Source organism: Lepus europaeus, chromosome 2, assembly GCF_033115175.1.
Source record: "Lepus europaeus isolate LE1 chromosome 2, mLepTim1.pri, whole genome shotgun sequence".
Lineage (NCBI taxonomy): Eukaryota > Metazoa > Chordata > Mammalia > Lagomorpha > Leporidae > Lepus > Lepus europaeus.
The window spans coordinates 128,738,217-128,753,896 of NC_084828.1; the positions used below are offsets into that span (position 1 = coordinate 128,738,217).

General features: G+C 36.0%; 1 protein-coding gene across 15 annotated transcripts in view; it reads right to left on the reverse strand.

Annotated features, from left to right (window-relative positions):
- The window catches only part of MBNL1 (muscleblind like splicing regulator 1), a 184,641-nt gene that overhangs the window by 110,952 nt on the left and 58,009 nt on the right, over window positions 1-15,680 (reverse strand). The window contains exons 2-3 of one of the 15 annotated variants that reach the window (XM_062212964.1): window positions 6,070-6,189; window positions 2,652-3,208 (exon numbers count right to left, since the gene is read on the reverse strand). The exons of 12 other annotated variants lie outside the window; for them this stretch is intronic. Coding sequence is in view for 1 of the 3 variants with exons in the window: in XM_062212939.1 (XP_062068923.1) it covers window positions 6,070-6,075 (6 nt within the window). In the remaining 2 variants the exon portion in view is untranslated. The remainder of the gene's footprint in view (window positions 1-2,651; window positions 3,209-6,069; window positions 6,190-15,680) is intronic. 2 more of the 15 variants (XM_062212939.1, XM_062212973.1) reach the window with 2 other exon arrangements.

Below are 15,680 nucleotides of genomic sequence, written 5' to 3' on the forward strand. Positions count from 1 at the left end.
AGGCAGTGTACCAACCCTGCCTGCTGTGCTCCTCACTGGTGGGTTCAGTGCTTAAAAGATGTCACAGGATCCAAGGAGTTTGGATTCCAAAGATTAAAAAATCCCCACACTTCGACTACTTTTAATGTATTCAGAGAAGTAAAGCATTTTCACATATCCTAACATTTTAGTTAAAAAAAAAAAAAAAAAAAAAAAACGAAAATAGGGGCTGGTGCTGTGGCACAGCAGGTTAAAGCTCAGGCCTGTAGTACCGGCATCCCATATGGGCACAGGTTGGAGTCCCAGCTGCTCCTCTTCTGATACAACTCTCTGCTATGGCCTGGGAAAGCAGCAGAAGATGGCCTAAGTGCTTGGGTCCCTCCACCCACAAGGGAGACTCAGATTGGCACAGCTCCAGACATTGCAGCCATTTGAGGAACCAGTGGATGGAAGACCTCTCTCGCTCTCTCTTTCTCTACCTCTCTCTGTAACTCTTTCAAATAAATAAAATAAATCTTTAAAAAAATAAAAAAAAATAAAAAAACAGGAGCTGGCGTCATGGTGCAGTAGGTTAATCTTCCACCTTGGGCACCGGCAGCCCATGTGCGTGCTGGTTCTAGTCTCGGCTGCTCCTCTTCCTGTGGCCTGGGAAAGCAGTAGAAAATGGACCCCTGCACTCGCATGGGAGACCAGGAAGAAGCACCTGGCTCCTGGCTTCAGACCGGCATAATTCTGGCAGTTGTGGCCATTTGGGGAGTGAACCAACGGAAGGAAGACCTTTCTCTATGTCTCTCCCTCTCACTATCTGTAAATCTACATCTCAAATAAATAAATAAAAATCTTAAAAAGAAAAATTAAACTTGGAAAGGAAAAAAATCAGCAATTATCATTAGAATATGACAGGTGTATAACATAAGAGCTTATTTTTTATAGTAGTCTCAACTTTTGGATATTAATGTTTTTAATATAAGTTAATAATCAAGGGATAAAATATTAGTGTTGGCACTGAGGGCTCCTGAACCTCATGCCATCCTAAGAATAGAGTGGGGAAAAAAAAATCTTTAGTAAATGTAGGATATCTACTCTTTTGCTCATCATCCACACAGCCCTATTTCAAAAATTACATTAATATCAATGAAAATAAAGTTTACTACAGAAAGCATCCTAAATAAAGACTATCAATTCATCTTATACAACTATTAGCAAACATTCTTCATCTTAAATTTTAAGTATTACATTGGGGCCAGCGTTATGGTGGCACTTAAGATGCCACCAGCAATGTCAGCCTCCCATATGGGCACCATGTTCGAGTTCCAGCTCCTCCACTTTCAATTCAGCTCCCCACTAATGGGCCTGGGAAAGAGAGGATGGATGCTCCAGTGCCTGGGCCCCTGTCACCCACGTGAGAGACCAGGATGGAGTTCCAGGCTCCTGGCTTCAGTCTGGTCTTACCTCAGCCGTTGTAGCCATTTGGGGAGTGAAAAGATGCAAAATGTTTGTCTCTCGCTCTCTCTCTCCCACCCCTCTACCTTTCAAACAAAATAAATCTTTAAAAAAAAAAAAAAGAATTAAGCTGAATATTTGATTACTGAAATTTTAAAGAGTTTCAACACATAATTAAATAGCTTTGATTCCAATTACAGGGAGTCAATTACCAGATCAAGTCCATATTGGAAAGAAAAGAAAGGGGTGAAAAAAGAAGACATGAATTCATAGTAAGGCTGAAAATGATCTCTTTTTTAGAAGAAGGGTCTTAATAAAATCACTTCACAAATTAATGCCTTTGAATAGAAGCAGAGTACAGAACAAGGGATTATAAATAAATTACAGGTGCCACAAAAGCCTCAACACTGAAAAGATGGATTTTTTTCTCCACATTAAGATGCTTTGATCTCTCTCCCTAACCCTCATATGCACACCACCCCCACCATCTCACTGACATACATCCTTCATCTATGCTATTTGTACCCATACGTCATGAGTTTCTCTCACCATAAGTAGGGATGGGTTGGGATAAACCCTGTAATAAACTGAAAATAATGCCTCCACCCCTCCACTGCCAAAAAAATAGAGACTGCTGCATTTAGAATGGTAGGCAGCAATTTCTTTCTAAAGAAGTAATTTGTGACAAAGGAGAGTAATGCATCCTAGCACTACCAAAATCTGGGCTGCTCTTCTGATCCCTTTTGAATTAATTAAGGATGCAGGAATTTGAGTTGAAAAACTGAAGATACATTCATTTAATGGTTTTGGTTTTAAATAGTCATAAAGAAGTAGATAAAATGTAGGCATTTGGTAAAATCAATATAGTCTATTTTTAAAAATCATTTTAACTTTCAACAAAATTTCTCTTACCAGCTACACAATGCAGATTGTGAAAGAGAAAAAAAAGTACATCATCCATTCCAATTTGAAGAAACGATAAAAAATTTTTTGAAAATCTGCTTAATGCCAAGTTTAACATAAAAAAAAAAACCTGAATAGAAATGAGTTATCACACAACTTTCCTAAAACAAATGTTTTTAATAGGCAGTTCCAATTTAGGACTGATATCTTAGTTCTATCATCAAAGAGCTCCCCAAGGATAATTATAACTATTAGTTTACATTAAATCCATAACTACAGGTATGTTAAGCTTCTATAATAGCTTCCTAAAAAAATCAGAATCTTACCTTTATACATCTTCTGTAGAGGTTTCTTGGTGCTTTGAAAACTCCTGAGGTCTATGTCAACAGCCATTCTCTTCCTCCCAGGGACTTAAGGGCTTGGAGAAATCCCAACACCTGCTGCTACCACTGAGTGTTGAGGCTAGGAAAGTTTCAGGGTTTGGACAGCAGGATCACTGAGCCACAGCCAAAGCTTGGGAAGCCTTAACAACTGAAAGCAAGTGTAGAGGGCAACATGGTACCCAGCACAGGACTCAATTGTAGCAGCAGGGGGAGGGATATTCCCTGCTCTTACAAGGGTTTAGAGGCAGCCATCACAGAACCTAAGGTTCTGTCAATGGGCAGGGCTGAGGAAGTAGAGACATGGCCACGCAGCACAAGACCTTGGGAGAAGGGGAACAACTAGCACAGAGCTCAGGTAGCGCTTGAAAAGAATCACCAAAATTCCCCGCCAGAACACAAGAAGCAATGGAGAAATGCAACAAAATACAAAGGGATCGGCCATTCACGCATCCCATGAGAAAGCCAAACACACGGATGAGGAGGGGTATGGAGGTCTAGTTCTAGAAAGAAAAGTAAGGAACACATATTATAGCATGCCAGCTATTTTGAGGTTAAAATTTAAGAACTGACTTAATGTTACTAAATTGTATCAATGCAAACTTTCTATCAAAGAAATTTACAAATATAAATAATCCCAGGGTGTTGACCCACTAGCAACAAAAATTAAAAGGCAAATTTTCAGGAATTAGAGGACCAAATAAAAACACAGAGAGAAAAGTAAACTCATTCAGCTGGTTTTCAAGTTGGTTTTAAAAGTACGACATATATTTTATCAAACTATCATTCTCTGTTATCATCATATGAGAGAGACTGGAGGAATTCAACAAGAAGGAAAATATCAAAGAAAAAAAAAAAGAGCCAAATGGAGAATGAATGTGCAGAGATAAGAAAAGCTAGAGATGGAGGCATGACAAGGAAAAGAGGAAGCAGGATGAAGAAAGGAAATGTGATGAACTTAGTTCAGGTGCATTATCAGATAAACTATTCCCTGCCAGCATTCTCCTCAATCTGTGCTACTTCATGTTATACTTTCCATGGAGACCCTACAGGCTGAATACTATTCACAGCTTTTCAAATGCTCACAGACTTCAGGAACTCCGCTGAAGGAGTCACTGAATATTAAATATTAAACCATTACAAGAGATAAATCCTAATGGCAATTTTGCTTTGCTGAGCCAGATAAAATCAAGTCAGAGACTAAGTCTGAACTCTGAGAGGTTTTTAATGATCCCTTAACATCATCAAATGAAAATGATCAGGATCATTTAGAAACTCCTAGACCCAAGTTCACCATACTAGTTTTAGAACCAAGTGAGAAGAAATCCTATCACCTAATAGCAGTAATGTGTGTGTAATCCTTGATTTCATCATTCTACTTCTATTTTCTTATATTTAAGTCCAAGATAACCAATACTAACAATTGTTATTTTTACTTATGTTAAATAGCTCAAATAATCTTTTGAAATAATATTTCTTGGAGAGAGAAGTTTATTTCCTTCTCTTGCATCCAAAACATATATTGTTAACAAAAGAAATAAAAGCAGCTCTTATTTGGGCAAAGTTCATCTACGTACGATAAGTCATTCAGGGTCAGACAATGTGAGACAATCAATAACTGTTACATTAAAACATATTAAGAACTGCTAATAAGAACAGCTAATACATTAAACTTGAGGGATTTTATAAGGAAAAAGCATAAGAAATCTAAATTTCCCATTAAAAATACTTTTTTTTAATTCTGTAGGCAGTGCCTAAGTTTAGATGTAGGTTCAAATTAAAATTTAATTTTTAAAAACATAATCATGTCAATGTGATATAGAAAGATTGGGTGAGTCTCTATGGCAGAAATCAAATGGAAGCTGACTTTTTCTTAATGTAATATGACTTTCAATTGTACCAATATTCTCACATCCATTTCTGTACAGCAGCTTTTTAACTATCTAAACAAAATTAAAACCCCCAAAAATGTGGAATACAAGACAATGAAGCAAATAAATGTTGCTGATCTGGTATAGTACACAGTTCATTTATAAAGCGCTTTAGCTTTTATGATATGTCATTCAGTGGGAACAGAAAAACAGGTGCTGGTATTTTTAAAATAAAAATTATATTATATTATATTGTAACTAAAATATCTTCCATAAGATCAGATCATGTGAATCAAGATTTTACATTTAAGTATTGTTACATATCACAATGGGAGAAATTTTCTGACAAATGTGCTCAAAATTATATCCCAAGCCTCTAGTTTCCCCAGAAACACAGTAGGTATTCGACGAATACTTTTTGGCTGGTGACACAGGTAAAAAGGCAGTCTGCAGATGTCATGTGTCTGAGGAGAGCAGGGGCACTAAGGTCAAATAAGTTGTTAAAATTCTAAATAAGGTAAGAAAGTCTCCTCATGCATAGCCTGTGAGACCTTTATTATGCTGCTTTAAGTTCTCAAATTTAATTGGTATAGTTTTTACAGAATACTATTACTCAGAATAATTCTACAGATATTTGGCCTACATATCTATGGACAATTTAAACTTTCTATTTCTTTCAATATGTTAATGAAGAACACAAGTAAATTATTAATTGGCACATCTCTGTTTATAAATCATAAGAGATATGCTCTGTCTATATGTTAATATTTATTATTTCTAATCACATTACTAGGCTTTGTCAAAAATGGCCTCCACTTTGAGGAGAGAAAATTTTAGTGAGTAAAAGACTTTTGAGATACTTCATTCACAGCATTTATTTCACCAATAGAGGAACTTGCTCCAGGAAACTCCTTTATTGCTAATATCAAAGATATGTCCTGTGTAACTATGTGACTAATAAGAATCTACTGTAGGAACTGGCTTATATAATCACCTTCAATTGAAAAGAATATTCCTGGCAAGAATTATGCACATAAAAGAACTTAAAACCCTATAATCTACTGTTGGGAGAGTTGAGGTAAGTAAGGGAGCTCATTTAGAAATGAAAGGAGGAATAATTGCTTTCATTTCAAAATAACTAGAAAGTTTTTTTTTTCCAATCACTATGGATTAAGTAAAAAATAGAGGTTAAGCAGTGACTAATAAATTACATGGAAAATCATGCTCCATCTATTGAAATATCTAACACACTTTGGGATTACTATCTTCAAATAATGAATCTTGGTATAAATTTGAACTTTATTTATAAAACATAAACAGGCTCACAGATCAGGTCACTAATGCTAACACCTTGATTCCTCTCTTGAATAAAGTTTCAGATGTACAGAGATCAGATGCTATTTCTCCATGGATGCCATCTCAATCCTTGAGAGACCAGGTCTACCCAAAAGATACCATAGTAAACTGGCTCCCCATTTGCCTTATTCACTCACCAGCATCCATTAGCCAACTCCATGCTTTATCTTCAATAGATAAGTTACGGCTTCTTCTTGCCATGGTGCCATGTAAAGGATCCAGAAGGTTCCCCTTAAACAACATTTCCTGAGTGACTGCTGCAGCACCAAGGGTAAAGGATATGCCAGGTCAGCCACTCTTCCGTCCCAGCAATATTAGCAGCAGCAGCAGCAGCAGAAGCTGGAGCAGATCGTTCAGACCCACCTCCTTGCAGGATGCTAGCCAAAGCATTCTTGTTTACTCTAAACCTAAACAGAGCTTGCTGTATGTTTGTACCTTTTCCACAGGTGTTTTTCTGTGATCATACTTAAAATCTGCTCCAAACAAGGTGATGAATATACTGTTACTACAAAATTCTGTTTCTAATTGCATAAAAAATCTTGTTCTAAAAGGTTTATTATAATCAAGTCTTGATGTGTCTTGTCAAACATTTGTTCAACTTCCCCATTGATTCCCAATAAGCAGGTAGACTGCCTAAAAATTTCCTGTTAGTGAAAGAAAGGATGCTATCATGTGAACTAAATTCCACCATGAGATCATTCTTCCATAGTAATCTTTATCTGCCCTCCTGCAAAGAATCACTTTTTTTTTTTTTAAGATTCTTTTTTACAAACGTTAGTACTTTTGTAATGTTTACAAGACTCAGACTAGATCGGGAAATAGCAAGTCTTATGATCTTTATTTTACAGAAGGAGCAAAGACTTTTTTTGCTTCCATTTCATTTCCCATTTTGATGTAACTTACTATTTGTTTTTCTTTCCAATAGTTTTCAACTTAACTGCCTAGAATGTGGCTAGACAACAGAGTTAAGCACTAAACACCACTACTAAAACATTCAGTTAGCTTAAACATCCAAAGCTAAAATTCTGAGGCCGGCGCCATGGCTTAACAGGCTAATCCTCCGCCTTGCGGCGTGGGCACACCGGGTTCTAGTCCCGGTCGGGGCGCCGGATTCTATCCCGGTTGCCCCTCTTCCAGGCCAGCTCTCTGCTATGGCCAGGGAAGGCAGAGGAGGATGGCCCAAGTCCTTGGGCCCTGCACCCGCATGGGAGACCAGGAGAAGCACCTGGCTCCTGGCTTCAGATCAGCACAATGCGCCGGCTGCAGCGGACATTGGAGGGTGAACCAACGGCAAAAAGGATGACCTTTCTCTCTCTCTCTCTCTCTCTCTCTCTCTCTCTCTCTCACTGTCCACTCTGCCTGTCAAAAAAAAAAAAAAAAAAAACAAAGCTAAAATTCTGCTGATAAAAAACTATATAGAATCAGCATTGTGGTGTAGTGGATAAAGCCACCACCTGCAATGTTAGCATCTCATAAGGGTGCCAGTTCGTATCCCAGCTGTTTCCCTTGCAATCCAGCTCCCTGCTAATGGCCTGGGACAAGCAGCAGAAAATGAGCAAAGTACTTGGGCCCCTGACAACCCCGCAGCATACCCAGATGAAGCTCCTGGGTTCAGCTTGGCTCAGTTCTACTGTTGTGGCCATCTGGGGAATGAACCAGTAGATGGAAGATCCCTTTTTCTGTCTCCCCCCTATCTTTCAAATAAAACATCTTAAAAAAAAAAAAAACTACCTAGAGAACATTTTTGGAATTCAAATAGCTCAACAAAGGATAAGTGAAAAACAGATAATTATTTTTCCTAATTATTAACTTCTTAGAGAATTACAAAAACCAAGGCATGTATTCTCTACACGGAAGAGTTAAGTTATTAGCAAAACCCAAAACCCTACACAGATTCTGAGTATGTTTCTTGTATGTAAATAGTTCACAGTGCTTACTTCATCATCAAAGTAATAATAATGACTAATACAGAACACTCAGTAAATACTAGACACTTAGATATTAGGACTTAACACATTTTGGAAGTGAGGCAACTGAGGCTCAGTTAGGTTATATAGCCTCTTCAGGGTCACAGTATTTTAAATCCAGTTGTATAGTTCCACCACTGGAGCTCTAAATCATTTGGTTACAACTGTAACATTAATTCTGGCTTTCACTTATTTCTGTACTTCCAGGATAACAGGATAGTACACAATACTTATGTAACATTAAGATTTACTAGCTAATGCAGCTATGATTTAGTGTGCACCCTGAAATTCCACAAGTCTTTTACATGTATTAATTTATCTAGATTCTCAACAACACAACAAGGTATATGTAGGCCCATTTAACAAGATACATCTGATGAATGTTAGGCACTGAGGGTCTGGATCCAGGGCATACAGCTCCTGAAGTTGTGGTGTTATGCCTGCCATCTGTTGTCTCTCTCCAAAGCTGATGAGGAAGTGTTAATGGTTTTTAAGAAAGACATTAAGAAATGACATATCTGGCCAGAACCCTGGTGAGAAGAGGATCTGATAGCCCCATCTCTTTTTAATAACTTAATAAATAAAAATATTTACATAAGCCTTTATTATGCATATCCTTTTCTTAATGATGTTTATTTGTTTCAAAGACTAACAAATGTTTCATGTGATTCTCAGATTTTAGAAAGTCAAGGATAAATTCATTTTGCACATTTCTTTCAGGTGTACACTCTATCTTCCAAGGCATTAACAGGGCAGTAACATTATTAGCATCATAGTGTCTGTCATTCTGTTTTGGAGAACTACCACTTCAGCCAGCCATACTTATATCTCATTCTCATCCTTGGCAAATACATTTAATATTGTGCAGGACTCAGACAATAATTATGAGTCTAGGGAGAGCTTCCGAAATCCAAGGATCACCCCATGAGATATGGCTGAATCCAACCTTGGACCAAAGTACTTCCTTGAATATTCAACAGCTAAAATGACTTTTCGTGACTCAGCTCTGAGGACAGTCATCTGGGTAACTTCAGAGAGCTTACAGCAAGCAGCAAGGGCCCAGAATGGAAGACTGCAAAATCAATGAAGAATACTGGAACCAATGTATTCCTTAATTTCAACACCAAGCCTAATCTCTGGACTAATTTTGGCTATCTTCATTTTTTTTTTTAGCTGTAACTTAACATAGATTAGCACAAACAAAAACATGAAAACTTTTGGAGTGAAATATAGTTATGTGCAGTGTTTCTTCTACCAGAATTCAGCCATAAGCTCTAAGAAAGAGAGATATTTGGTGGCATTTGGGAAGAAGTTTTTAGATAGCTGGGTGGCATAGCTTGGGGTAAAGTACCATTTAGAGCCTCTGTTTTCTTGATTAGTTTTGTAATCCAAAATTACTAAAGAGGGAAGATGACAATTTCATAGCCAATCTCTAGGCAACTGCCTTCTTAGCAGAATCCCTTGGGTAGTGGTGTTGTATACTGTAGCCACATAAGCTTGATTTACTCCTTGGCTGACAACAGATTTAAATTTGTCTCAGTGTCTGATCTGAACACAGAATTTACAGAAAAATTATTCAAAAATTCTGAAAAGCACATTCTGACATCTTTTGGGTGAGAAAAACAAAGTAATTTTTATGACCTTGGCATCACTAAATGCTAGACGAGTAAGAATCATGACTCACTGATGCAGTCTTACAAATTCACATATTGATAGATTTAGACATACAGATTCTGAGTGTTCAACTTATCACTGCCTATACGGTTCTGATTTCTCCCTGTTAAAGCCTGTGTAATTAACATACATGTATTAGTTTCTGATCTTTTTACAGACTTTAAAGTGGTATCAATAGGAATAATATTTGTAGATAAATAAGCTAACAGCTTCTTATTCATCAACTATTTCAGAGTCTACTCTGTTTTATTTAATTCTTTAAACATGGCTTTATCTAGAAATTAATCATTATGTAGAGAGGCTAAGCCACAAAGGTGGGAACAGGTAAAGTTACAGTGAACTCTAGTTTCTCCTGGAAACTAAACTGCCAATCCTTAACTAACACTAACCCAACTATATATGAACTAGTGACCGAAAAGTGAAAAGATCCAACTATGAATTACAAATTCCTGAGTCATTCTGTCTTCACAACTTTATGCCTCAAATAAAACTGTCTAAGGAAAATCTACCAGTGACTCAGTATGACTTAGTGTTTCCAAACCAGGAAAAGGAAGGACTTTCAATGTTTGAGATAACATTTGTTTTCTGTAATTTGGAAAATAAACATTTCCTATTCAGTTAGGCCCAAGGTAGGCTGTGTGTATGTGGCCTATGGTATGTGTTAAGAGTGCATGTGGATAAGGGAAGAGAGGGAGGAGGAGACAGAAAAAGATTTTTTTTTTTTTAGCAGTATTTGCTGTTCATATAAACCAGTCATTTTGTACAAGAGTTAGAATCTACATCATAAATTGTGTGCATATGAGCCATGAAAGGATTGCAATTTATCATAAAATAAGCCATACGGCCCACCAGACTGCATACTGCATTTTCATGAGTTCAGTGATACACAATTATGTATTTCATAGTTACATAAAATAATAGAAAACTTGGGTGTCTAGATTAACTTAATAGCATTTTTTCCTCCTGGTAGAACAAAGAGTAGATTTTCTCGTACAGTCATTTTAATATAGGGGTCTTCAGAAAGTTCATGAAAAATACATATATGAAAAAAGTATGCATTGATTTTGAAATTATTTTTAACTCAATTTTAAAATTTTTCATTTATTTAAAGCACATAAAGAGGACTGGAAAAGGAGGGAGATGGAGAGCTCGTGTCAGCCGGCTCGGTCCTCAAATGGGTCTGTAACAGCTAAAACTAGCCTGGGAATATAATCCATGTCTCCTACATGGGTGGCCAGAACCCAGTGACTTGAGCCATCACCACTGACAGATCTGTACTAGCAGAAAGCTGGTGTCAGGAGCCAGAGACAGGAAAAGTCACCAGGCTAAACACCCACCCCTAAACTTATTTTTTATTTGTATTTCCCTGAACTTTTTTAAGTTCTCTGGTATAAACCTAGAATTCTCCACTTTATTTAAAATATATATTGTGTAACTTGCTAGTTATTAGAGTTACTGTAGACATACCCAAACAACATAATAGTTTTATATTTGTCAGGTATGGACACTAATATAACCCACACAGTGACATTTTGTGCTATTGAGGTATCAGGAAACTTCCACTGCAACAGTCCATCGTCTCATGTGTTAACTAAACATACATCATATAAATCTGTGCTCCATACTTATGCTATAGGATAAAGTAAGGGGACAAAATACCACTTTTGTGGAAGGTAAATGCCTATGTTTTACCAATTCAGTTACTCTTCACTGCACAACTTTGAGGCCAGTGCACTTCTACAAGACAGATGAGCACTCAGAGTGGCTAAAAAATGCATACATAAAAATCTGTTTCACGAATGTTCTGAATATTTTCAGTAAAAACTAGGGACTAAGGAGATTCCACCAACACATACACATTTTTGTGTTTCCATTTTCAGGCATCATTGTCTATTTTTTGTATGATATGTAAAGAGTTACGGTTTATATTTTGGGGTAATTAGAGAAATACTTCTCCAAGTATTTGGAGATTGCCATTCCTTCAGTTATAAGATAAATAAATATATTAGTGAAATATTTTAAACCAAGTAACATACACATCAAGACATTCAAAATGTATTTATTTTATCCAATACTTGAAAAAATAATAGCACTTCAATTTGTTTCATAAGAAATACCTTTTCTTTATTCACATTTGACATTCCTGTCAGAGCTAAGCCAAGTCAGCTCCACTAAAGATAAACATCATTATTTTATTTGTACAGGCTTTTCTTAATTCTTACCAGAAAATTTCTCCACTTTTTTTTGTTTATTGTTAATATACATTTTATGTTTTGTGATTAATACTCAACTCCAGTTTAGCTCCCAACTGAGCTCATCTGGTTCCTTCAGCACTGGCACTTGCAGTACCACATTCCTGGTCTTTACTTTTCCCCACCCCCATCTTTTTTTTCCCCTTCCAGAAATGACTAATCTTCCTGTTATTCTACTCTGTCAGTTTTTCCCCTGGTATTCTTTTCATGTTGCATAACATTTATTTTTTACCAGCTCCTTTTAGAATTTTACTACTGTCTCCTTGGTGCTAGCCTTCCGTTTCCAACAGATTAAAATAGTTTATAGTTATGCATTAACAAAAATTTTTATCAACTTTTGTGCTATTCAGTTAGGCTACTTCCTCTAGTCAAAAATGGAACTACTCTTTCAATCAGCATAAATAAATATACATTTGTCGATCTTCAAATTTAAATTCAGTCTAATCCTTAGAGTTACCAGATACTGCAATTAAAGGGCTTAGCTTTTTGTCTCCTTTCAAATTTTCTGATAAGGTACTCTACCAAAGCAAACAGAATACCACTCCTTTTAAAGATTTCCTTCTCCCTAGTACTCCTCTATAACATCATAAAACATGTTAGCATAAAGGTTTCCCATTTTTCTAATTTTTGACTTCAAAATATATTTTAGTTTTATGCCAAGAATTTGCATTCCATTTAATCTCAGTTATAATAGCTATGAGTATCTGAACATGAGTAAAAGATCTGAGTTTTTCTTCTACAGAAAAATCTGAGATTTTTAGAATTATCAATGATTGTTGATAGATTCTACAATTCAAAACATGCCTAACAGAACAACATAATTCATAACCCAAGATTTACAAAGTTTATCTTTTGGTGAATCAGGTATTATATCATATTCACTATTCTCATAGTCATAGGATACCTCAGGGAAACTGAATTCTTCTATTTACACTGGCTAATAATACATTAAGAGGTTCACGAGCCTTTAGAAACTGTACATTTTCTGAATTTCAAAAACATCTTTAAAAATCCTGAACACATTATTGAAGACAAAGATATCCCTAAAATTTTCCCTTTATGTCTTGAAAAGAGATGTGAAATCAAGGTCAAACGTTTGCTTGAGAAAAAATAGCACAGGAGCCTATCATTTGCTCTCAGTCTTGGTAGGACACCATTATTCTCTTTTCTAATTCTTACTGCCTCAATAAATAAATTAATACAGAAATATTTCCTTATTTGTCACATACAGTGCCCTAAACAGACTCATCTTATTGTTTATTGTTATACATTAAAAGAATCTTAAAACATACAACCAACTACAACTTAGAACTTGCAGTGTTTGTCTTTCTGTGCCTGGCTTATTTCATTTAACACAATGACTTCCAGTTCCATCCATTTTGCTGCAAATGAGATGATTTCATTCTTTTTACGGCTGAATCATATTCCATGTGTATATATACCATTCTTTCTTTATTCATTCATCCATCAATGAACAGCTAAGTGGATCCCATGTCTTAGTATTGTGAATTGTGCTGCAATGAACACAGGAGTGCAGCTTCCCTTTCATATGCTGACTTCATTTCCTTCAGATATATATTCAGAAGTGGGATAGCTGAATCAAATGGCACATTTATTTTAAGTTTTTAGAGAAATTTCCATACCATTCTCTATAATGGCAGTACTAAATTTGCATTTCCACCAACAGTGCCTAAGGATTCCCTTCCCTCCATACCCTTAACAGCAGTTATTACTTAAAGTTTAAAAAAAAAAAAAAAAAAGGTGGCCGGTTAGCTCAGTTGGTTAGAGTGTGGTGCTAAAAAAAGTAAATAAATAATAATCTGAATTTAGAATACAGATTATTCAAGGTTGGACAGGGTGTGTGAGAGGGGATTCAGGGAGGTTGGATGATGAGTACCAACATATAATTGGATAAAAGAAGCAAGTTTTAGTGTTCCATAGTAGAGATGGGTATCTACAGATTACAATAATGTATTATATACCATTTGAAGAACTAGAGAAGAGCTGGCAGGCTACAAACACCATAAAGAGATAAAGAAATGACTGGAGAGTTGCATGGCTTGATCACTTCATGTCGTGCAAATGTGCTGAAAAACTGCACTGTACCCCATAACTATTATATGTACATGTATATGTATTTATATATATGTACAAGCGTTATATAACAAACTTTTCAATGATAAAATATCATTTATCATGAGGGCATGCTATTAAGAACCTAAAAATAAAAAAAAAAGGATAACATCCAAATGGAGTTATGTAACCTTCGTTTAGATGCTGCCCTGAAAAATACATCTTTAAAAAAGACTTTGAGTGATATTCAGGAAAAGTTACATATAAAGCAAGTGTTAAATGATATAATGAAATTATTGTCAATTTTGACAGACTTCAAAATGCAGTTATATCTAAAACAACTTATTTGTCACAGATACTACTTAAGAATTTATAGGCAAAATGATAAGATGTCTGAGATTTGTTTTAATGTCTAAAATGTAGGGTGGGCAATATATGAAACATGATGGATTAAATTCTGATTGATATGTACATGGATGTCATTTTAACATTTTCTCTAATTTTGGCTGTGCTTTAACAATTTCCATAAGAATTTTCAAATTACAAAAAAAAAAAAAAAGTTAACATCTTGTAAAGAAAAAAGTAACTAAACTTTCTTTCATATTTCTGACCTGAAGTGACAAAACTTGGTTTACAAGCAGTCTTTGGTACTTGTAGTTTCCAGGCATATTAACAGGAAGCTGAATCCAAACGGGAGCAGCTGGAACTCAAACCAGTACTCAAGATAGGGACTGCCAGCATCACAAGCAGCAGCTTAACCCTCTGCAAAACAACACTGGCCCCTTCAATATATTTCTAACACAAATGTCCACATAGCATATGTGTATGAAAAAATACAAACTAAAACAAACTAAAAATATAGCTATCATTAATAAATGTTCTTGTTCAGCTTCATGTCACATGTGCACGTGTTACCTCTTCAATCCAATAGTAAGGTCTCTGAATAATGTCTTTGTCTTACTCCTTCAACCAACAATCCTTCAACAAACACTGCTAGTAGTTGAGTTTGTGTCTGGTATTTCTTACTGAGTGATAACAAAGTCGTAAGCCACTGTCTGTGACTTCAAATCCAGACAAGGATGAAGATGCCTAGCCATGATTCATGTTCTAAATAAAGTACAGAATATGAATTGGATAAGCTACAAAAGCAGATACAGGGCAATTATGTGGCCAGAGCTAGGGTAAGGAAAAGCTTCCTGGAAAAGGTAATGTCTAAACCAAATCTAAATAAGAAAATAGTGTACAAAATTCATACAGCCATAGGCCAAAAAAAAAAAAAAAAAAAAAAAGAACATTAGTTTAGAGCAGCCAAAGAAGTCATTTGCCACAGGTGAACATGGTAATACTCAATTATTACCATAACAGATGAACAATTGGACTCACCAAAAAGCTGGGTACTTAGTAAGGGATCAGTAAATGCCTATTAATCAAAGAACAGAGAGCTAAAGGGTAGCTTTACTTGAGTGCTCATTGTGCAAGGCCATTATGCTAGAACACTGTGATAAACTGATTTTGTATTCAATCTCCCATTAACCCTGAGGGAGGAACTGTTACTATCAGGATCTTATAGATAAAGACACTGGGGCACAGAATAGCTAAGTAACTTGCCCAGTCACTTACTTGGCAAGTAGCATGGTTAGTACTGTTCTGAGTCTTTCAAACAGTATGGAAAGAAAATATATAGAAGAAAATTTTTACTGGCTATTCCACATTGAAGCATTTTTTTTTTTATTAAGGGACAGACAACACTGTAAGCAGCAAGTGGCTCTCTAAGACAGGGGA